We start from the raw sequence: 21,907 nt of genomic DNA on the forward strand, positions 1-21,907 counted from the left end.
TCAATTAGACATTAACTTACCAGTAAGTAGCACCTATAAAATGCATGTGCACGCATATACTATGCTAACAATATAGAAGAAATGAAGAAACGTCTATCAAACTACCAAATGTAAAACAATATTAAAAGTTAGAAACATATATGCAAAATCAAATGTTCAATCTTAAAGATTTTACAGTAATATGTATTAATAATTTAATTTAAATTATATTTAAAAACGTTTTCCCCAATGCAACACTGTGAATGACATGGAATAATCTGTTTTGTATATAATTACATATTAAATTTTAATTAATATTAATAAAAATCAATAGATGTATTGATTTTTGTAAAATTAAAATAACCTCCATATTCAAGAAATGATTAAGTGAAAGTATTAAAATAAAAAGATAATTAATTTACTATATATATCAATTTTAAATAATATAACTATTAAGGAATATTCAATAATTAATGGCAATTCTATTTCATAAATAATCATATAATTTTATAAAGAAATTATATTTTATCATATTACCAATCATAAAAATAAACTGTGATGTCAATTTTGGTAATATTGCATTATTGTATAAAATTGTTCTCATTACTATTAAAATATATTTTGATAACAACCACTTATACAAATTATCTTATATAGTTACTTAAATATAAAATTTCATATAACAATGAATTTTGGAAAAAATTTATCTCGGATATGAGCCATTCATATGTCAATCGATTAACTTCACAAAACAAAAAATAGAAAAAATGGATAAAATAATATGCATTGTTGTATCATTCATTATTTACAGCTATACAAAATTTTGTTATTTTATAGTGTTAAGCATAATTATTAAGGACATTTATTTCAAATATAAAAAGTTAAGAATCAATAAAGAACTTTGATATTAAAATTTAAAAACACTTTAAAAGTAGTGGTAGTAGTTTGGCATGTAAACAGCTCATATGATGTCTATGTATATATATTAATAAATTATAACAAAAATAATTAATATATATTATAATAACGTATATATATTAATAGAAAGGTATGCATAAATAAATATTTTATAACCTTGTTATAATAGAAAATTCGGAAAGTGAAATATTGTTTGTAATTAATTTATGTACTAAATATAAAATTGTAATTTTAAATAATTATAAATTATTAATATAATATAAAATTACAATTATATAAAATAATTCTATTGAAATATTTTAAATAAGTTTTTTCGTTTAAATAAGAAATCTTTTAAATAGCATAGAAAAAAGGGTCTACACAATTTTTACTTAGAAATATGAAACTTGTAATAAAAATTTTAATAGTTTCATGAAATTAGTTAACAGATTTTATGTATTCGTTTAATTATGGTTGATCTACAAAGTATCATTAAATCTGTGTGACAAGTATTTTTAATGATACTTGTAATATATTATTAGCTATAACAATTAATTCTGTACCTTAACATTAAATTCTTTGCATCAAAATCGTCTTCTTTTTCTCGTCAAAGAATTTGACAGGCCTAAAAGATAGACCAAAGTCATAGAAAATAATGGAGACTATTTCGAAAAATAATAGCAAAAAGGCGCCGAATTAACTGTTATACCTAATATTTTAAAAGTGTTTTGCATATTTTAAATAGGATTATGTGGTAAAAAACCCAAACAATTGCTGAAACCACAAAAGCAAGGTGTATCACTTAAATCATGGATAGAATTTGTCACTCCACTGGCATAGTTAAAAGTAATTTCTTCTCCACTTTCTATATCTCTACATGCAAATAAGCATAATCGTGGCGTAACACTTTCAACTCTGACAGGTACAAGATTAGCATTTGGCTGGCAGCTATGATTACTATATCTTCCAATATTGCCAAAATATTTTGGATCTACACACGTTACAATTACTTGTTCTCCTATATGTTCAGAAACTACAAGAACATAATTCATACTATTGTCATTTTTATTAGCTTCGATCCTGCGCCGTGCTTCATCTATGCCTATTATTTCACCAGCATATTCGCAAATGAATTGTCCTTTTTTTATGAATTTCGTTGTTATAAGACCTAAACCTTTTTTATCAACGTTAATTACTTGAAGACTATTTAATGGACCACGCTGTACCAATCGGTTACCACAATTCTGACTGCATGTACAATAAGGATTACATTCTAGAATTGGTACTGATAATTTTTCTTCAATAATACAATCATTTATATAATTAGCTGAACCACGAGTGCAAGTACACTCTGAGCATTCTAATGTACATGAACAACCTGACGTAAATACAGATTCAAAATCATCCACATTTATACCTGGACCAGGTATGTTATTAGTTACATACATGACACCAGATATATCATGAGTATATTTATCTATACAAAAATCAAGGTCCATGCTTACCATATGTTTATATCAATATAAAATCCAAAGAAAGACGATAAATTCTTCGAGAGTGATAAAAAAAAGAAAGAGAAAGAGAGAGATAGAGAAGCAGCATAAAATAGAAAAGAAAATTATTTTTGAATAAAAATCTTTTTTTACTGTATAGAAATATAGAAATGATATATTATTATTTTACTATTCTACACTAACCTTTAAAAGTCCCTGAACCGATGACTTGATAGAAGCTAATGGTATAATTTTATATCCTACATAAATGATAGCACCTACTAAAGACGCTTTAAATGTAAATTTTAGCACTTTACTTGATAACGATAGTGGTGGTATACTGAAAAATAAGAGATTTAATATAAATTAAACTTATAGCTTTATATTACATCCATAAAATAAAGTTAAGATTTTAAATTATTATATAATTATGTATACCTCATAAGAGGTGGTATATCAGAAGGTTGAACTTTACACCAATTTTCAACGATGCCTGGTATATGGCCCATGCCAACAACACCTACAACTCTTGCTGGCCCGATTTCCTTGGGAATACATTGAGGCATGCAAGCTAATTGAAGAGAATATGTTAAGTAGATATCCCGTTCTTTAACAAATACTTCTCCTATTACTGGAAACTCTCCACTCATTTTAGCAACCATTTCATCCAAATAAGCTTTTTGTTTACAAAGTTCTACATCTTCTTTAGTAATTGGATCCTTCATCTTTATTAAATGCCATACTAATTTTATTGTTTGCCACCAAGATAAAAATCTGACTGCACGATGAATAGTTATATTGATTGGACGATCTCCCATGTGAAACATACAATATGGAACTTTTTTTGCCTAAAGCCAGTATTGTATTTATTTAAGATTTAACCTTAGAGATTTTATCTATATAATAATATATAAGTATTCGACAACATACCTCCTCAAAAGCTCTGCGAAACTCACCACCAGGTGCCATTCCAAGTTCTTTAGTGATATGAGCAACCATCTTTAGTAGGAGGATATTTAGTAATCCATTATATAAACCATACTCTTTAAGAGTACCCCGAATACTTCCTATAAATATATTTAAATAATTGATAATTTATAAAATACTAGTAGGTCTCATTGTGTAATAGCATAAAAAAGACTTACTAAAACTCAGATATTTAGTATAACGGTACATAACTTGTTCATCGAGCTGTAACATACCAATTCTGGCTCTACACAGTTCAACAACAACTATATGAGGCTGTACAGCTTGTATTATCTGCAATTATAAATAAAATCTTACATATCTATTTCTAGAAAATAAAATAAAATATATAGAGTTTCTGTACCTTTGATACATCATTTTGACTTTCGATACTAAAATGTGCTGTTCCTATTAAATATAGTTTTCCACCATTCGGTGTTCTAAGTAATGTTACAGTTTCTGGTAATTCATTATCAATATCTTCGTTATACTCTTTTACGGATGGATTGACAGATCCTCTTTGATTGTCGCTATTTTCAATAGCTGGATCTATATTGGACGTATTACATTCTGAAATAGTTTGACATTGAATGTAGAAAATATTAAAACTAATTGTTACATATTTTTAAATTTTTCCGAAGATGAATCTCCATTATACTCTAACAAAATTACCTTGATACTTTTTTATTTTTCGCTTATTTCTATAATATGATGGCATCTTGAATTCACTAATTTACAATTATATTAATGATTACGGTTCCATCTATCAACTAAAGTAGTAATAGTTTGAATGTGAATGATTAATTGAATTAAAGAAGCCTTGTTCCTTTGAAACCTTAAAATACTACTTATCTCAAATAACTGTTTAAAGAATTTGCCAACATAACCATTAAATATATTTTACTATATTTAATGTATACAAATAATAAAATTAAATTTAAAAACCAAAGATAATATAATATTGTTATTTTTTATAATGTTATTCATGCAATGTTACAATATAGTTTTAATTAAAATAATCATACTAACCATTTGAAACACTGTTAACAACTACATCACTATCTGAACATTCAATATTTGTTCTATTATTGTTATGAATAGAATTAATATTCATTGGTTCACTAGTGTCTGTCAAAGTAGAAGATTTCATCGCAGATTCTTGGCTTGTTTTATCAGCTTTTTCTGATTCAATTAAGAGTAACTCCTTGGTAATACTCTTAACATTAGGCAAAGGCTGAACTCCAATTTCTTCTTTTTTATTTATATCAACATGTTTATCTTCTACAGATGATACTAAATCTTTTTGTTCATCTTTTGCCAGAGTTTCAACAAACTTACCAATTTCTGATGTCATCTTGTACTGGTAATTGAAGTTAATCTAATTAAAAAATAGTTCTAATTGTTGAATCTTATTATTGACAAGATTTCATTAAAATAAATTTTCTTTTATACATACGTAAAAAGGATAAAGTAGAATATAATTGTACAAAATATTTGTGTCATTAAATCAATAAATATATATTATTATTTATTATATAAAATAATCAAAATAGATACGTATAATTTATCAAATTGTTTATTAATGCACAAATATTTTACAGTGTAAAATATTTAGTGAGCTTTAAATGTATACGTAATATAACACAATATTTTGTTATGTTGAATGTTAACAATTTTTCTTCATTAAACAATGCAAGAACACGAAGCTAATTAAAATGTTTAAAAAATCATAAAAGCAACATTCTTAAATAATCTTTGAAAATCTATTGTTAAAGTTATAGCATTAAATGTCCTATGTAAATATTGCAATACTGCTATAAAATATGTTAACCTAAAAATCTTCTGACATCTGTTTAATTATTTTTCATAAATGAAAGAACGTATTCATTATTTTATAACTACAAAATGTATAATTAAACGTCCTCGTATAAATAAATGTATTTAATACCACTAAATCGTAAATAATTAATTTTTTCTATTGTCTTAGACAAATTTGACTAAAGCTAAATACCTGTTCAATGTACACTACATATGTATATGAGGACAATACATAACCTTAATCTTTCAATAAATAAAGAAAACCACCGCATCGAAATTTTAGATGCATTTGCTATATCTATATACCTAACTAAGTGCAAATCACTTTTATTAAATAAAATAATTACAAAGAATGATGTTTAAACAAACAAATTATATCCAATTAAAGGGAAAAATGAAATATAAAATATATGTTAAATTCATATAATGCAATGAATTAAATTTTAAATAAATAGGAGTAAATATGAAATTATAGCGACAGGGATTAGATTCTTCAACAGGATTTAATTTGTATATAAGTTTTAAACATATATGTATTTATTATTTAATTTTTGTGATCCACACATTCACACAATTCTTAGAGTTCTTTATATCTCACACATAATAAGTTGTCATTTCAAGCAACATTCAGTAAAAATAATCTTATTTAAGCAGTAATGAATGATTCTTGTTTTGTGCAACTTTGAAGGTATCAAAATATTTTCTATATGTCATAAGAGAAAAACAGTTTCCTTGTTTTTCTTGTTTTCAGTTTTTATTCCGTAATTTTCTTTCTTTTCAATGCCCTCTTTTAACAATACAGCAAATTCCTTCACGTTTTTAAATTGGAAAAGTTTTTAAGGCCATTTTACTTATTTCGCAACGAAGGAAACAGTATTGATTTTGATCATGTATTAGCTTAATCGCAAAAAGGCTATATTTAATAATATCTTTTAACTTCAAACATAAAAATGCAAAATCATTTCAATATTGAAACAGCCTAAGAGAGATATATGACAGTGCATAAGATGTTAGTATTTCTATTTTATACTTTGATATATTTTTAACAGAATACTGTGAAATGAAATAGTATATTGATATATATTCTTTTTCCATTTTGTATAATAGATTATATTTACTGATGCACTTTTTTATATCTCCATAGACATGTTACATCTTTCATGTTTATAATAATGGAAATAGAAATTTTTGATAAAGCAGTTCTCACAATAGTTACATATAAGTATCTATGGTATAAGTATCTATAAGTTTTATATTTATAAGCTCATAATTATAGAAATATTTGTTCTTTCCACTTGCATAAATATTTTATGCACAATCTATCATCGATGTACTGCATGTAATACTCAATCCCTGTTTCATAGCTTATATCTAGGAAGTTTGACTAGTTATGTATTGATTCTATACAATAAATAGATATACCTTATTTTTATTTATACTACTATCCAAATACTGCAATATAATGTTAAACTCCATATTTAGTACCTTTTAGTTATCAACATAAGTATGATAAATTAGAACTTGGAAGATATATTTGTATGAAAAGTCTGCAATTATTTATATTAGTTCATTATAATAATATAATTTTCTGCTTTCATTGAAACAATTATTTTTCCCATGATTATTAGAAAAAAAAGCTTAATCATGTTTTTCTAACTTTAATTTATAATAAAAGATTATCATGCAATTTAAACAAATTTCAAAGAAAAATGCCTTTATGTTTTTGGATTAATCGGTTTCATAAATTGCAGAATTATTTATATAATTATGATATGGTAAAAAAATGCTTAAATATGTTTCTTCTTTTATAAAATAAAGGCACCATGTTCAGCCAAACATCTAGTTTGTTTTTAAAAGTATGTATCTTTGCGTGTTAACAGTGCTTGAAAGTTAATCAAAATAAAGTTTGTTTTCTCTCATATTAAATTAAATTTTCTAAGTATCATTCATTGCATGATAAGCCACGCATAAACCCATATTATTTGATTATAGGTGAAAAAAGTCGCTTTACATATAAAATAGTAACTACCAATACTTATAAGAAAATGTTCATAAAACTTGGCAAGTATTAACACCATTATTTTATACATAATATTATACAGGATACATTATAATGCACTTAGTGTGTATAGTAATGTTCTTCATGAATGTTGCAGTAAGAGAATATTTTTCAAAATTTCAGCCCTTTTTAATATTCGTGTAGTAAAAAAACAAAAAAAGAAGAAATGACTTAGAATAGTTGAAAATAAATAATCAGGAAACTTAATTTAATTATTTATCTCTTTTCTCTAAAAGATAATAAAGAATAATCAATGAAAAAAAGGTAATTTACATAAATTAATTTCTGAAAATATGTAACTGAAATGTTTTCTTTAAGTAATTAAATAAAAGTAATAAAAATTTCATAAGAATTGTTAATTAAATTAATAGAAATATTATTGTCTATCTCATCCAGCTATATATGTATTAAATAATTCTAAAGATGGATGGATATAAAGTTTTATCATTAATATGTCGCACAATATTTGCAGACAATGATTTTCACTGGATTTTTAAAAAAATTTTATGAACTTTGTGCGAAACCAAATAAGAAAATACCGTAATAAAAAGGAATGCAATAAAACAAATCATTAAAATAATAGTCTTTTAACTTTTTGTTATAACATTAAATAGTACCAATTATACCTATATGTACATAATATATAATGATTTTTTTTTCCTTTTATATAATTTTCGATGCTCATGAAATAATTTAGAACAAAAATGCATATACAAAAGTTCATTATATTTTAAAATAATGTTTCTAACTAACTAATATTATATTTTGAAATTTTTCAAGATAATTAACATAGTATTGAAAAATCATATAATTTCTTATTATACCATAATAAAAAGAAAATTAAAAGAAAAGTTATTAATGCAAAGCTGTATAAAAACAAAGACCCATTGGTTTAACAAAAAAATTACATTAAAAATTTTCAAGCACTTTACCAATAATAATGTTGATTACTTAATAAATAGTAAGCATTATTTTTGTACTTATATACCCTCTTGTATGTGTATGCTAAGTCAATATATCATTTATAATAACAAATATGATCTATTTTCCAATATATGAAAGCAGTATAGATTAAACCTGTTATTTGATAAAAATAAAAATCATACTACATAGAGAAAATATTTGGAATTGTTCGTTTATCTTAATTTATCTCTTCAAAATAATACGTAAACAAGCAAAATATAACATCAATTTCAAAATACTATAATCCCTCCATTTATGCGGGTAATTGATTGCACGAAAACAGCGTGTAAATGAAAACCACATAAATAGAACTATATACTATAGAATATTGTCTCGACAATATTAAATTTGACTTCTAAAATTATTAGTATTTTTGCTCGTTTCTTAATCATTTTATAGTATTCCTTGTTAATGCCATTATTTATTGATCTCACGATTTTTTTATCACATTACAAATGTTCACTATACAATTGCAAATAAGTTTACGCAATTATGAAATAAATTGGATTGAAAAATCTTCAAATTTGTGTTTTCACATAAGGTATTGTAGTGAAATCTGGGCTCTAATAGCTCAAGAGCGTTCAAATCAATTCGTGTAAATGGAGAGATTACTGTACTCGCTTATAGCTATTATTCTATCATACAGCAAAAAGACACTTGTGTGTCGACAAATACAAAACATATATTTACTGACATTTATCTTAACTATAATTTCAAATAATTTAAATGCATAAAATGTTTGTAGACACTAACAGTGTCCTTTCATTGCGTTTTGTAGTTAAACCAAGTCCAACAGACACGTACTTTCTTACAAGCCAAGTAATTGATATACATATACATATATATGTATATATAAATATATATACACATACATTTGATACCACATTCTATTCTTTCAGTAAATTAAAACGACGTTGCTCTGTTTCATCTACACTTATCGGCATTTTGTACTATTCGTTTAAATATACCAAGAGAATGTGAATGGGTTTTAATAGATATCTTTCAACAAAATCTTGATGCTCGATGTACAATTAATAAATCGCATTAAAAAATATGCATATTAGGACATATCTAAAACATGTATGTATGTTTATACTATCTTAATTATCTAATTTACTCCTCTTCCTGTAGGAATATTTTGACAACACCATCGATAGGGCGGATTTCGTGAATCGTAGATGATTACTCAAAAAACTGTGCATAGTGGACTTTCATCCATATAATAATCTACTTCCCATAATCTTTTATTTCCATGCACTTTCTTTTCATAGCTTGAAGTTACTCGATTGAACTTGATTGATTCAGTTTTCTTTGAATAAAAATAAATTGAAAGTAACTTGTTTTAATTAATTATTTAATATGCATTCAATATATTCGATATATTTGTTTCAATATAGCAGATCATATCGGCTATTTAAAAATTATTCATTTTTACAAAATTTTATATATTATTAATAAATAAGATTAATTCTTTTTGCCTTAAAATATTCATGAATAGCGACATATTATATAGCTTCTATCATAAGGTATTTTTATACTTCATTGTAAGTTTATATTCTTTATAGAAAACTGGATCGAGCAAGTTTGACATATGCTAAAAGGACATGATAAATTCATGGTCCCATTCATTTAGTGTTTCGACTAGATTTTGTAAATTAACAAACTAAACATTTTTTTTAAATAATAAGTTAAACTTGTCACTATAATCATATAAGACAAGATTTTGTTTCTTATTTCTTTACATATTTCTATATCACTTATCGTTAATAAATTTACTTGAATTGTATACAATATGAATATTATGCAAAAATCTTAGTTTTCTGACATTCTGTTAAATTATGATTTATTCTTATATAAAATAATTCGCGGGACTAGTATGTCTTAATAGGCCTGCATGCTTTCGTGCTAAATATTTCAAAATCTTCATCTTTAATGAGATTATGAGATTATGGCGTCTATTCTAAATTAAATTGCACGCCATAATTTAAAGTATAATCTCTTTTTATCGTCTATCTTTTTACTCACGAATTTAAGAGCGTAGGCACGCAGTTAGCTCAACTTAATACGTTTAGGTTGACCTGTATTAGATGTATCTGAAAGAAATCATTTATTACCCAAAAGTTTATATAATTACAAATTTATACAATTCTAAGTAAAGACTTACCGCCATTAGAGGTTGCACCAAAATTATTAATTATTGGACAATTTTGACTTTTCTGTAATAAATTTAATAGCATTTATTTCAAGAAAAATAATCTTTAATATTTATACATTTATATATATATATATTTGTTTTTTTTAAATTATTTTTAGCACTTACATCACCCATTACCGCAATAGGTGTTGTTCCAGTAGCTATAGCAACTTGATGTTCAATTAAATAAAACATATATTCATCATATAACAATCTAATAAGATGAAAAGAACCAAAGCTGGCAGCACTTCTAAGAGTAAGATCACGAATAACCATTGAGCTATAGAAAGACCATTTGAGTAGAAATTGGCGCGCAGCTTTGGCAAAAGTAGGTTTTTCTTCAAAAGGTTTGAGTACTTGCGTTACAACACTTTTTAACCATATTGCCCAATCTTCTAATGAATTTTGTTGCTGTAATGTTACTTTAAAATCTGCCTCCAAACGTTGCACCATACCATAATCACATTGACATACCCAAGATGCCTAATAAAACGATATTAACAATTCTTAATACAATAAAGATATAAAAAATATTTTAAAATATTACGTAATATATAATATTTACCTGTTCTTGTACATTATGAAAATCAACTCGATTAAGATCTGCTAACATTTGATTTATTTGATTAGAATTTTGAAGTACTGCTCGTGCAGCTTGAGCGAGATGGTTTAATGATGTATATCGCCTTAATGTCTGAGCAAAAGCAGAAACGGCTGTTAACTGAAAAATAATTTATTTTTATAATTTATAATTAATATATTAATTTTATTTATTGAATCATTTTGAATTTTAAAAAGAAATCAAAGATAAATATTAGTATCTCTTTTAATACCTTAATTTGAGTCATTTCTTCGGGACAATCAGCCATGGCAGAAATTAACCATGATTCTAATCCTTTTGCAAAATTTCGAATAGACTGTGTTAGAGCACCTTAACAAAACGAAATAATTGTTAATGCAATATATAACATATAATTAAATATAGAATGAAAAGATAAAGGTTTCTAATAACATACTTGGTATTGGTCTTAGTACATTTGGCATTAGTACTTCCACTAAGTTTTGATAAAATGTATAATCTACTTTCCTGATAAAATCTTGGACTTCAGAGCACTTACACATTTGATATAATTTGGTCCTGTAGGTAAAGAAAGAGTATATTATTAAATCATTTCAACAAATTATATGGATATATTGTACACTACTTTTTTTTTTACTATTATTTTCCATCAATTCGTGTTATCTTTCAAATGTTAACTACTTACTTTGATAAATATTTTTCTTCTTCGCATTCATCTCCATTATTATTATCTTGACTACGCCAAAATTCTCTCCAAAGACTTTCAACAGTTGGAAATTCAAAATTTAGGACAGCATCTAAAAATGCTTCACAATGTTCTCTATATATGCTACGAAAGGTATCTATATCTTCCAATGTACAGTCTTCGGGTAAAGAGGAACCATGTCCAACAAGTATTTCTGGAAATTCAGGTATTGCACCACTTGCTTCGCCAAGATATTGATGATATTGTGGTGGAGAGGTATTAGAAGAAATATTTGTATTTGAATGTGTATTGCTTTCATATGCTTGATCTGGCTTCTGATTGACAAATTTAAATCGTTTAGTTTGAGAATTTGTAGTTTGCTGCTGACGTGATGTACCATCTTCATTCAACATAACCAAAGGAGAACTAGGTTTAACCCGGATTCCGTAGTAATGATATTTAGAATTCCCTCTAAGAATATTCATTAAAAAAATATCATATATTACAATACATATATTTATGTTATTTATAAAACAAAGATATTTTTAAAAGATATCTCACCGAGTACCTAACCGCCTTGTTCTTAAGCCCAAGAACACAGACCTTATTAGTTTTCCAAAACTCGCAGCATTTACTGGATCTAGTTTGTTTTCTGAACAATGGCGTAAGTAATGATTATAAAGTGTAGATCTTGGAAGAGAGACACCATCTGCAGTTTCATAATTTCCCACCAGCCAATGTACCTGTTATTTGTAAATTATTAGTATATACAAAGCATAAGGAATATATTTATAGTACATTTGAGGATAAACATTTAGATAATCTATATATATATATATATATAAGATAATAGAAATAAATGATACATTATATACAAATAGAAAAAAGAAAATAATATAAATATTAAAATTTGTTTGATTTTGTAACTGTCTGAGTGTCGCAGAGGGTCTTTGCGAAAATTCGATCAAAAAATATCAAGTGGCACGATAACGCTTGTTTCATTCCGTATCGAAAAATGTTACAACAGCGTTATAGTGCTCTGCTATATTATAAGAAAATACACTAACGTGCAGTTACTTTCAACTACCACAGTCTGATGCATTGGTACTTTAGTAAACTGTATATGCTTTTGTAGTTTGGGGATTCTTAATACTGTTATCATTCTACATTTTTATCTATTTCAAATCATAATGTCGATCAAGTGTTACATTTACCTTTTTGCTTTAATAAGAGTAATACTTAATTATAATTATAATATCCTATGCTACATTTAATACTACAATAATATAATAAAGAATATAAAATTATTAGTATAAAGCAAAAGCACCCTTTATATGGCAATAGCAAATACATGCTTAATATAATATAATTATACATAAGAAAGCTAAGACTTAAGGAGTCAATAGAGCTTACTGTGGCTTGGGAGACCCTAGTGGCATGCGTCATATTTGCTGCTGCAGCTGCTGCTTCTTCCACGGTAACAGCAGCACTTCCTGAATTACCAGTGATCAAGTATGCCCCGCCACCCCCGCTAACCACAGCCTCCTATCAAACAACCCAATATTCTGACTATTTGATAAATGCCCAAATTAAGGGCATCAGAAATATTAATTTTATCTAAAATCTTATACTTCATAAATCAAATACATAAACATAATATTTAAAAGAATTTTGTTTTTTTTTATACATCGCTTACAGTATAATATTTATATTGTAATGTTATATAATATTTTGATTACAAAATAAAAAAAATTACTTATTTCAATTATAAGAAGATATATTTTATATGAACTGTGTGTGTGTGTGTGTGTGTCTAATCAATAAATACTTGTTGATTTTTGAAAAATATTGTTCAAACCCTGCAACCATGCAGAGTATGTATGATACCCTCCGCATGCTTTTAGAAATATAATACAGAAATTTGTTAAGTAGCAATAATCATTCAGTATATCATAAAATTTTACTTAATTTACAAGAAAAAATAAAAGCAGTCAGAAAAGGTAATATTGACATGCATTAATTAAAACCTTACCGCATTTTCAGTTTGTGGACTAGCTCGAGCAGCAGCAGCTGCAGCAGATATGAGTGTATGTGTTGTTGGATCACCATCTACAACGCTTTGCTGGATTAGGTAAGTGCCATTGCCCTGAGATAATAATTGTCCAGTAGTAGTATTTGATCCTTGTGCTGTGACCTAAGTACATTTTATATTCTTAATACTTAATAAATAAATTTATAAAAAAATAAATATAATAAAGTATAAACCTGTGCATATGTTACTGGTGTTGAGGCTGGAGTATAATATTGACTTGAGGCAGGCGTATACATTGCACCAGCCTCTCCTACAGCATATACTGGATATGTCCTATAAAAATATAAGATATAAAACAAAACTTGTGCATACACAAAGCAAATATAAGAATATGTCTCAATTATTACATCTGACTATTTGCCGGTATGTACGTAGAACCATCCCCCTCAACATATTGAACATAGGTTGGATGGGACACTGATTCGGACCCCACCGCTTCTGCTTCTCCAGATACTGAAACAAACGACATGTTGATATTTTAAGAACAATCTATTAAAAATAATGTCTCTGTATAGATTTGTAAGATATTTTATTAATTATAATTTTGAATTATTCACTAATTATACTTATACTAATTGTTATAATACAAGAAATAAACAAATGATTGATCAATAACTTCACAAACATATAAAATATTAAGTATAAAAATTAATTCGGTGCCTTTTTAAAAACGAATTATTTTTGTTTGAATTCAAATTTCTTACTGTCCTTGATGCCATCTAAAAGAGCATTCTTCAGTAAATCGTACAAAACTAGAAAATAACGGTGAAAATATAATCCTGTGCCTAGTACTTGTAACAAAATCTCAAAGTTAAGAAAAAAAGGCACTAAATTAATTTCTACATCTAATAATATATTATTTATTAGTATAAAAATATTTTGAACCAGGGTAAAAGGCATGGTGATCGTAACTGCCCTCACCTACTGTTGCTGTGAGGGATGCGTAGGATGGTGAATCACTGGTGTCTAATGTGGTCAGAGTAGAACAGAAGGCATATTTTTCAGCAGCATGGAAAGGGTCAAATATCTACTCAAGTTCTATACCTTTTCAAATTAATCCATCTACTTTATAGCATGCATTATTGTGATCAATCCTTTGTTATACATTTAAATTCATTAAATCTCTTTGATACAATTAAATTATATCCACATTGTGGATTTTTCCGTGATAATACTAAATTATAGTAATATACCAAATCAATTTATAAAATCATATATCAAGGATATAAAAAAGGAATGTCAATGTGCTTTTACATAATAATACATGCTAAATAAGAAATATCGTATTCTATAAGTACCTGTAACAGTTATGTAGTGAGGAGAACCACTAACAATAGCGCCAGTAGATGTGGATGCAGCGTCACTATCAACAAATGTATGCTGACCAGAATGAGTAGTATTTACCACTACTTGTGCTGTAACATGTGCTGGGGTACCTGTTGAGCCATTGGAAGAATCTGCAGCTGTTTCGAGAGGATCCTGAACCAACAACTAAAGTATTATTTATAGTATGCATGTTCTCAAGACCAACTGGTATTTTTAAATATAAAAATCAAAGTATTGAAAATAGCACATTAGCATTAATATATGATACAATTTAAGCATAGAAAGTGTTATTAATTAATGTTAAAATAATTATTACCAACATTTAACTCTGCTAATATGTTCTCTATCAAACATAATAATTTTCACTCTTTAAAAGTAGAAAATTATAATTTAAAAAAATTTTAAATTTGATATATATAGAATAATGAGCGTAATGTTATGTACCTGAATGGGTTGCAAATTACTTGGGCTTGACGGATCAGGACTGGTAACAACAGTGATTAGCTGTTGTCCTCTGGTAGACTGAGTTTGAGCTACGTTAGCACCACCACTGGAACTGGAAGTAGTCACGACAACAACACTTGGTTTAGGCTCCACCCCCACCGTAGTAGAGCTACCCCCACTGCCATTAGCTCCGGTGGATGCTGTGAGGGCATACTGGGCTCCCGTCGTAGTCATGGCAATTGATACTACACCTCCCTCTGCACCCACCGTATCACCACCACCACAGCTTCCCTATTTCCGAAGAGATGAGCCTACGACATCAATGTACATGACATTCTTCCTTTTAAATATCAATAATATCTAACTTACTCGATATAAAGACACTTAAGATAATCTATTACTCCTTTGCAGCAATTCTAATCATATGGTAACAATATACACATATATATATATATATACTTGCAATATTCCATTTGAAACTTTAGTTTACACACATTCATGGTGTAATATAATATAAATTATTTAAAGATTAATGCAAAATTAGGAAATAAATAGATTACATGAATAATTAACAAAATATTTAAGTATACTATTGCATTTGAAAACTTGTTTCACATGAATTGTAAAAGAATTTATAATTAATCAATTCATTAAGAGTACAGAAATGGTGAAAATGGTAAAATGATATATTAAATATAAATATAAAACTTATATACTTGTTTATTATTAATATAATAAAGTAATTCTTATATGTATATATAATTAAAGATACCTTTTATATAAAGAGAGGATCTTTAATAGAGACAATTGTACACGAACTCGTCATTCTAACCTATGCGGTACAACAATAATTCTTAATATCTTTCGTTTTTTTACAGGTGTATCCCAGATAATCCTAACATCAAAAGGAAGCCCTGAAAAGCTTGCAATATGAACAGGACACGTCATTTCTATTATAACGTACACACGGTAAAATATATCGGTAACGCGTACCTGTTGGGGGAGCAGGTACCAAACACAAAGTATCAAGGGGAAGAAAATAGGGGGAGTAGAAATAAAATGCACTGTACGCGTGACTGAACAGACGATCTACGTTAAAAGTATTGAATCTATCAGAGGAAAGGTTTGTATCATGGAAGTAATTAGAGAGCATTATCCTGATAGATTTCACTCTTCACTTATTTCAACATAGATTAAAAGTAATAGATTAAAAGTACTTTTTATATATACAATAAGTTTTTCAATGAAACATTATGAATGTTTCTATTGACTAAGTAATATTGAAACATGGATTTTTTTATTAACCAATGTTACATAAAGAAGTATAAGATTGTTATATTTATTATAAATTAATCAGAATTATACCATTAATTTGCTAACATACAAGTAATAAGAGAACGCAATGGAATATAATTTATCTTTGAGTTTATCTACATTAATATCATAATTTTTAAAATTAATAGCGAAAAGAAGATAGATAAATATTAGTTTTATATTTAAATTAATAGTTTTGTATATGGTAATGACATTTAAAATTAAAATAAATTTTATAGGTACAATTCATGAAAATAAAAAATAAAAAACTATTAATATTGAATCTTTTTAATAATTATACTGTTATCCGTAAATAAATTTGTGTAGAATTATAAATAAAATTTCATATAATATTAAGACTGAAGTCTTGCAAAGTTGACAAAACGAGCGTGAACGTAAATCCGTAAAAGCATGTTTAGCCGGCAATTAGAGTAACCGCGAAATATTAAATGACAAGTTGAAAATATTGTGCTTAGAAGAACAGGAAGCATAGAGGACCGACTTTATCTCTCATTTAGCTCACCTGTCTTCATGAATGGCGTAAACTTTCAATCACAACGCCCGGACGCACTTGCGCGACCGAACGTATTCTATTGCGTGCTCGAGATGACTTTTTTTTTGAGGAAGAGAACTGTACCTGTCGCTCCACAGAACTGCACAGACGGTGAAGGCACCAAAGAGGTGAAAAAATCGGAGTGTTACACTCCGACGAAATTTGTATATTTGTTGTCTGATGGTTGGAGTTTCGGTTGTCTGCTGCTGCGGTCGCCTTGGCTACGGCATCACTGACCGCGTCATGACCAGGAGCGTAACTGTCATTTTTTTATCCCTTCATCTTTATCTTTTTTATATTTTTTAAATACCATCCTAATCCAAAAGAGATTATAATCAGGAAAGTTAACAATTTTTTAGTTAATTAATCTTATTATATTATATAGTATAGATCGATCTTCAAATTTTTTATTATGTATGATACTATATCAATTGATTATTCAACAAATAAACTAACGATTAACGTATTAATTAATTGACTAATATACGACTTATCTTAATACATATGTTTTTTTCCATTTCTATTATAATTATATTAGTATTCAATTTTTAAAGATAAACGACTATTTTATTCACCATGTATTTAATCTTCATTTTGATAACATTTAAATCGGGTTCTTAATTTTTCTTAAGCCGATAGTGAGATAACTGCACGCATGCTCAGTTCTTATCGCGCTAGTCGATCGAGGAGTTGCTCGATTTTACTTGAACCCGTCAAACCTACAACCTAAAATCTGCCTTTGTGCACTATTATTTTTTATATATATCACACATTATTATTTCAATTAATGAAATTTGATATTAAGATAACTTTCATTACGAATTTTTAATACTTCGAACTATATATGCGTACATGCTTACACATTGCAAAAATAATCTTTTTTTGTATGAAGCAATGTATATATATATATATATATATATACATTTAACAATAATTGATTTTTCATGTAGAGGAACTACAAAAATATTAACGATAAATTTAATATTAGCTTATTTCTTTAAATATTATGTTGTTCCAATAAAAAGGAGGTATAGTAACTTTTCAAATCTCTTCATTACAATATAATAATATAATGAATTTATGTATTTTTATTTAAAATAGTATAAATATTTGTGAATTATATCAAATAATATAAATGATTTTATTGTAGATCTTCGTAGTATATACGTACAATTCTTAACACTCGATGTAATCGATCATTATCGAGACTATGAGCGCTATCTAGTGGTGCCGCCAAGTATTTGAATAATAACTAGTAATTCTGTGTATGTGTTGTGTGTGTACGTCATACTTGAATGGTTGCAGTGTTGCATACTTTCAGGCGCTGCATCGAATATGCAAAGAAAACTTGCAATCTAGGGGAAATCAATAAATTAAAAACATATTTAATAAGCTCTCTCACGTTATGCATATGTACATATATATGTATATATGTATTTAAATAAGGTTTGTAAATTTTAGCACCAACAATAAATATATTGACGTACTATGCATGTATGTACAATAATGTAGAATAAAATGTCAATAACGAAAATTTTACAGATGGCGTTATTCTTATGATAGTGAGGGAAGCATCAAGAGGATACAGTTAGTAAGAGTAAGAAAAGAAATCTTGTGAGACAGAAAATAAGTTTAATATCGAACATTGTTATTTTCCAATTATCCACAATGATGACATCAGAAGAAAAAACGGACAATCTGTTAGAAGAAAAAGCTAAGGAAGATACAGCTATCTTGGAAATAAGTACAGTAAAAATGGGTGGAATTGTTAAGCAAGAAAGTCGCGATGCCGATTTTTTCTCTAATTGCAGTACTTCGATGGATGACTCTGTGGTAAATACGTAGTATTGTAAATATTAAAAGAAACTTATAATTTAAAGAAAGAGAGAGAGAGAGACTATTTTAAAAAAAGAATTAATAGTTTCTCATTGATTTTTCTTTATACCATAAAGAATTCAAAATATAACTTATATAATAAGAATAATATTTAATCATATAAATATAATAATATCGATGAATACAACTTTTTGGATTGTATCTAATAATTGCATGATATCTTAATAAAAAAGTCAAAATTCATTTAGAATTTTGATTTTTCAGATTGCATCTCCATCTATTGACAGTTTTTCAACGATACCAGAACAAGATATATCTGATTTTCAAATGGATTTAAAGGATTTAAAAGTTAAAGTAGATAATCCACAAAAACATGTTGAAACATTGGAAACTTACATTACATTTCGTATAACAACTAGAGTAAGTTAAATAGTATTTAAAAAAGTATGTTTCTTATTCGATTTTAATTTTCTATAATTTAGTGAATAATACAGTAAAATATATTATAATATTATTATATATTATAGGTCACACGTCCGGAATATGAAAATGGAGAATATGTAGTCTGTAGACGTTATAATGACTTTATTTGGTTACGTCAAAAATTAGTAGATTCTTATCCAACGCATATTATTCCTGTAAGTTTTTATAAAACGAATAACATTAATATATTTTTAATTATTGAATTATATTCTAAAAAAAGCTTAATATATTTACCTTTTCTTTTTTGTAGCCTTTACCAGGAAAACATACATTATTGGCTCAATTAGATCGATATTCTAAAGAATTTATTATAGCACGTATGAAACTTCTACAAATATTTCTTAATAGGGTTATTAATCATCCTATTCTCAGTTATGATAAGAACTTACACATTTTTTTGACTACTAAACCAGCTGTACGTAGACATATATAGTATATTAATCTACTAAAAATTTTTTTAATACAATACTAATGCTTCATGCTTTATCTATATTTATACAGGAATTTCTTATTCATCGTAAAAATCGAGGAAATATGCTTGTTAAAATGACAGATTCTTTACAAAATATTACTACCATAAATACCATGAAACAACATTTACCTGAGTTTGAACAAGTTCGTGATTACTGTACATCTCTAAGTCAAAAATTATCTACTATAGATAGAATTCATCATCGTATACACAAGGAAAGGCAAGGTATGAACTAGAATGTAGATTAGTAATATCGTCATTTTAAATATTATAGATTTTTATTTCATATATATATGTCGTATTAATTTTTATTGTTACTAATATTCCAGATTATCTGCTTGAATTGCGTCAATTACATCCAATATTTACTTTGTGGGCTACTTCCGAACCAGAATTAGCTCCTATTTTGTTGGCAATTGCTAAAGCAATAGAATGCATTGCTATGGCTCAAAGAAAACTTGTAGAGAATGTACCGAACGCAGAACGTGAATATGTAACATATATAGATGCAGTAAAAAATGCCCTAAGCAGAAGAGATTCAATGCAAATTGAATATGAAATGATTATTGACGAATTAGCAAAAAGAAGAATTGAAAAAGATCAGGTACGCATCAATACTATAAATATTAACTCATGTAACTAATAACATGAAATCATGTTAATTCCAATATTATAATAATTTCATTATTATTATTTTTTGTATTGACGTAGTTACTGAATATTACAAGTGGCATATCCTCAACACAAAGTTGGAGTGGGTCACTTTGGAAAGCAGAAACTCGCGATGAGAAATTAGAAAAATTAGGACAAGTGATACCACGTTTAGAAAAACAGGTGGAGTTGCTTCAAGATCGTGTTGGTTGCGCTAATGAGAATTTACGTAGCGATATTCAAAGGTGGAATACCGAAAAACAAGCAGATTTAAAAAGTATGTTAATCACAATGGCAGATCAACAAATACAACATTATCAACAATGCATGAATGCATGGGAGGAAGTTCTTGTTGCTCTTAAGCTCGATGGTATAGGTTCTGATATTACTTTAGGAGTACCTATTAAAATACCTGTATAGATTCATGATAAATCATATATTGTCATTTGAAGTATTAAAAAATGTCTATATAAATATTAAAATAAGAATTTATCATAATTTAAAAGAAAGGAAAAAAAAATAATGTTATTGTAGTTACATTTCCATATTTATTAGTATCAGTGTTATTGTTCTGGAATAATTAATTGTCCAAGTTTTTATAGCAATCTAAATGATATTTATGCGTTAATTGACTTTACTAAATTTAAGTATATTATAAAAAAAGTATAATTACAGAGCGCAGATATATTTTCTTATATATCTGTCTTAAAAGAACACGAAAAATTGTGAAATCCGCCTTTAAAGATTATTGATTCGAATACTACCTAGAAATATGACTTAATAATATAAACGAAATTCTAAAAAAATAATTTTACATAACGGTATTTTTACAATTGCTTAATTGTAATTAAAATCGAACCTCGAGAATAACTCTTTAATTATTTTATTGTAATATTGAATATGTTATTGAATTATATATAAGTAAAATGAAATATATCACATTATATTTGTATAATAATAAATAATGTTTAATGGCGGGCTTTACTCATTTTTTATTTTCTTTAATTAAAAAAGTAAAAGGAAGCACATATTTTATATTTTCACTTTTTAAATATTTCAAAAAAATACATACTTAATATATATATGTTTAAATTATAAAAAA

At 26.8% G+C, this 21,907-nt stretch overlaps 4 protein-coding genes and 1 long non-coding RNA gene across 12 annotated transcripts; 2 read left to right on the forward strand and 3 right to left on the reverse strand.

Annotated features, from left to right (window-relative positions):
* Positions 1-1,279: 1,279 nt before the first annotated feature.
* Positions 1,280-2,384, reverse strand: LOC122523965 (histone-lysine N-methyltransferase SETMAR). Its single transcript, XM_043645964.1, has one exon. The coding sequence runs from the start codon at positions 2,382-2,384 to the stop codon at positions 1,614-1,616; it is 771 nt and encodes a 256-aa protein (XP_043501899.1). The 3' UTR covers positions 1,280-1,613.
* Positions 2,336-5,449, reverse strand: LOC122523963 (traB domain-containing protein). Of its 5 annotated transcripts, none has more exons than XM_043645959.1 (8): positions 5,347-5,449; positions 4,365-4,713; positions 3,700-3,905; positions 3,515-3,629; positions 3,300-3,436; positions 2,808-3,217; positions 2,574-2,709; positions 2,336-2,425 (listed from the first exon to the last, which is right to left on the reverse strand). In XM_043645959.1, exons 2-8 carry the CDS (start codon positions 4,687-4,689, stop codon positions 2,378-2,380), a joined length of 1,377 nt encoding a protein of 458 aa, XP_043501894.1. In that variant the 5' UTR covers positions 4,690-4,713; positions 5,347-5,449; the 3' UTR covers positions 2,336-2,377. The 5 variants fall into 5 exon arrangements, with proteins under 5 accessions (XP_043501894.1, XP_043501895.1, XP_043501896.1 ...); XM_043645960.1 differs by lacking the exon at positions 5,347-5,449 and adding an exon at positions 5,167-5,247; XM_043645961.1 differs by lacking the exon at positions 5,347-5,449 and adding an exon at positions 4,792-4,826.
* Positions 5,450-8,730: 3,281 nt separating this feature from the next.
* Positions 8,731-9,247, forward strand: LOC122523966. Its single transcript, XR_006305420.1, has 2 exons — positions 8,731-8,994; positions 9,075-9,247. It is a non-coding gene; the product is annotated as an uncharacterized LOC122523966 (long non-coding RNA).
* A 942-nt stretch (positions 9,248-10,189) lies between these two features.
* On the reverse strand, positions 10,190-18,607 carry LOC122523967 (DNA-binding protein RFX2). Of its 4 annotated transcripts, none has more exons than XM_043645966.1 (17): positions 18,535-18,607; positions 17,939-18,089; positions 17,448-17,677; positions 15,497-15,807; positions 15,025-15,205; positions 14,074-14,179; positions 13,900-13,999; positions 13,667-13,828; positions 13,048-13,179; positions 12,196-12,377; positions 11,635-12,105; positions 11,386-11,507; positions 11,203-11,300; positions 10,935-11,090; positions 10,496-10,852; positions 10,340-10,391; positions 10,190-10,268 (listed from the first exon to the last, which is right to left on the reverse strand). In XM_043645966.1, exons 4-17 carry the CDS (start codon positions 15,728-15,730, stop codon positions 10,225-10,227), a joined length of 2,397 nt encoding a protein of 798 aa, XP_043501901.1. In that variant the 5' UTR covers positions 15,731-15,807; positions 17,448-17,677; positions 17,939-18,089; positions 18,535-18,607; the 3' UTR covers positions 10,190-10,224. The 4 variants fall into 4 exon arrangements, with proteins under 4 accessions (XP_043501901.1, XP_043501900.1, XP_043501902.1 ...); XM_043645965.1 differs by having other exon boundaries at positions 17,334-17,677; XM_043645967.1 differs by lacking the exon at positions 17,939-18,089 and having other exon boundaries at positions 17,334-17,677.
* Positions 18,608-18,768: 161 nt separating this feature from the next.
* Positions 18,769-21,416, forward strand: LOC122523969 (sorting nexin-30-like). The gene is made up of 8 exons (XM_043645969.1): positions 18,769-18,809; positions 18,906-19,196; positions 19,464-19,619; positions 19,727-19,837; positions 19,933-20,097; positions 20,184-20,379; positions 20,484-20,758; positions 20,866-21,416. Exons 2-8 carry the CDS (start codon positions 19,032-19,034, stop codon positions 21,223-21,225), a joined length of 1,428 nt encoding a protein of 475 aa, XP_043501904.1. The 5' UTR covers positions 18,769-18,809; positions 18,906-19,031; the 3' UTR covers positions 21,226-21,416.
* Positions 21,417-21,907: the final 491 nt, after the last annotated feature.

This window comes from Polistes fuscatus, unplaced genomic scaffold, assembly GCF_010416935.1.
Source record: "Polistes fuscatus isolate 324 unplaced genomic scaffold, CU_Pfus_HIC Scaffold7, whole genome shotgun sequence".
Lineage (NCBI taxonomy): Eukaryota > Metazoa > Arthropoda > Insecta > Hymenoptera > Vespidae > Polistes > Polistes fuscatus.

Bases quoted from the DNA above. Each gene is read 5' to 3' on its own strand.
- LOC122523969 (XM_043645969.1), top strand. From the start codon at position 19,032: ATGATGACATCAGAAGAAAAAACGGACAATCTGTTAGAAGAAAAAGCT. The intron at 19,197-19,463 runs GTAAATACGTAG...TTGATTTTTCAG, and splicing joins CTTCGATGGATGACTCTGTG to ATTGCATCTCCATCTATTGA. The intron at 20,380-20,483 runs GTATGAACTAGA...CTAATATTCCAG, and splicing joins TATACACAAGGAAAGGCAAG to ATTATCTGCTTGAATTGCGT.
- LOC122523963 (XM_043645959.1), bottom strand. From the start codon at position 4,689: ATGACATCAGAAATTGGTAAGTTTGTTGAAACTCTGGCAAAAGATGAA. The intron at 3,906-4,364 runs GTTAGTATGATT...AAACTATTTCAG, and splicing joins TGTTAACAGTGTTTCAAATG to AATGTAATACGTCCAATATA. The intron at 3,437-3,514 runs GTAAGTCTTTTT...ATATATTTATAG, and splicing joins TACTAAATATCTGAGTTTTA to GAAGTATTCGGGGTACTCTT.
- LOC122523965 (XM_043645964.1), bottom strand. From the start codon at position 2,384: ATGGTAAGCATGGACCTTGATTTTTGTATAGATAAATATACTCATGAT.
- LOC122523967 (XM_043645967.1), bottom strand. From the start codon at position 15,730: ATGACTACGACGGGAGCCCAGTATGCCCTCACAGCATCCACCGGAGCT. The intron at 14,000-14,073 runs GTAATAATTGAG...ATATTTTTATAG, and splicing joins ATACCGGCAAATAGTCAGAT to GACATATCCAGTATATGCTG. The intron at 12,378-13,047 runs GTAAGCTCTATT...TACAAATAACAG, and splicing joins CTAGGGTCTCCCAAGCCACA to GTACATTGGCTGGTGGGAAA.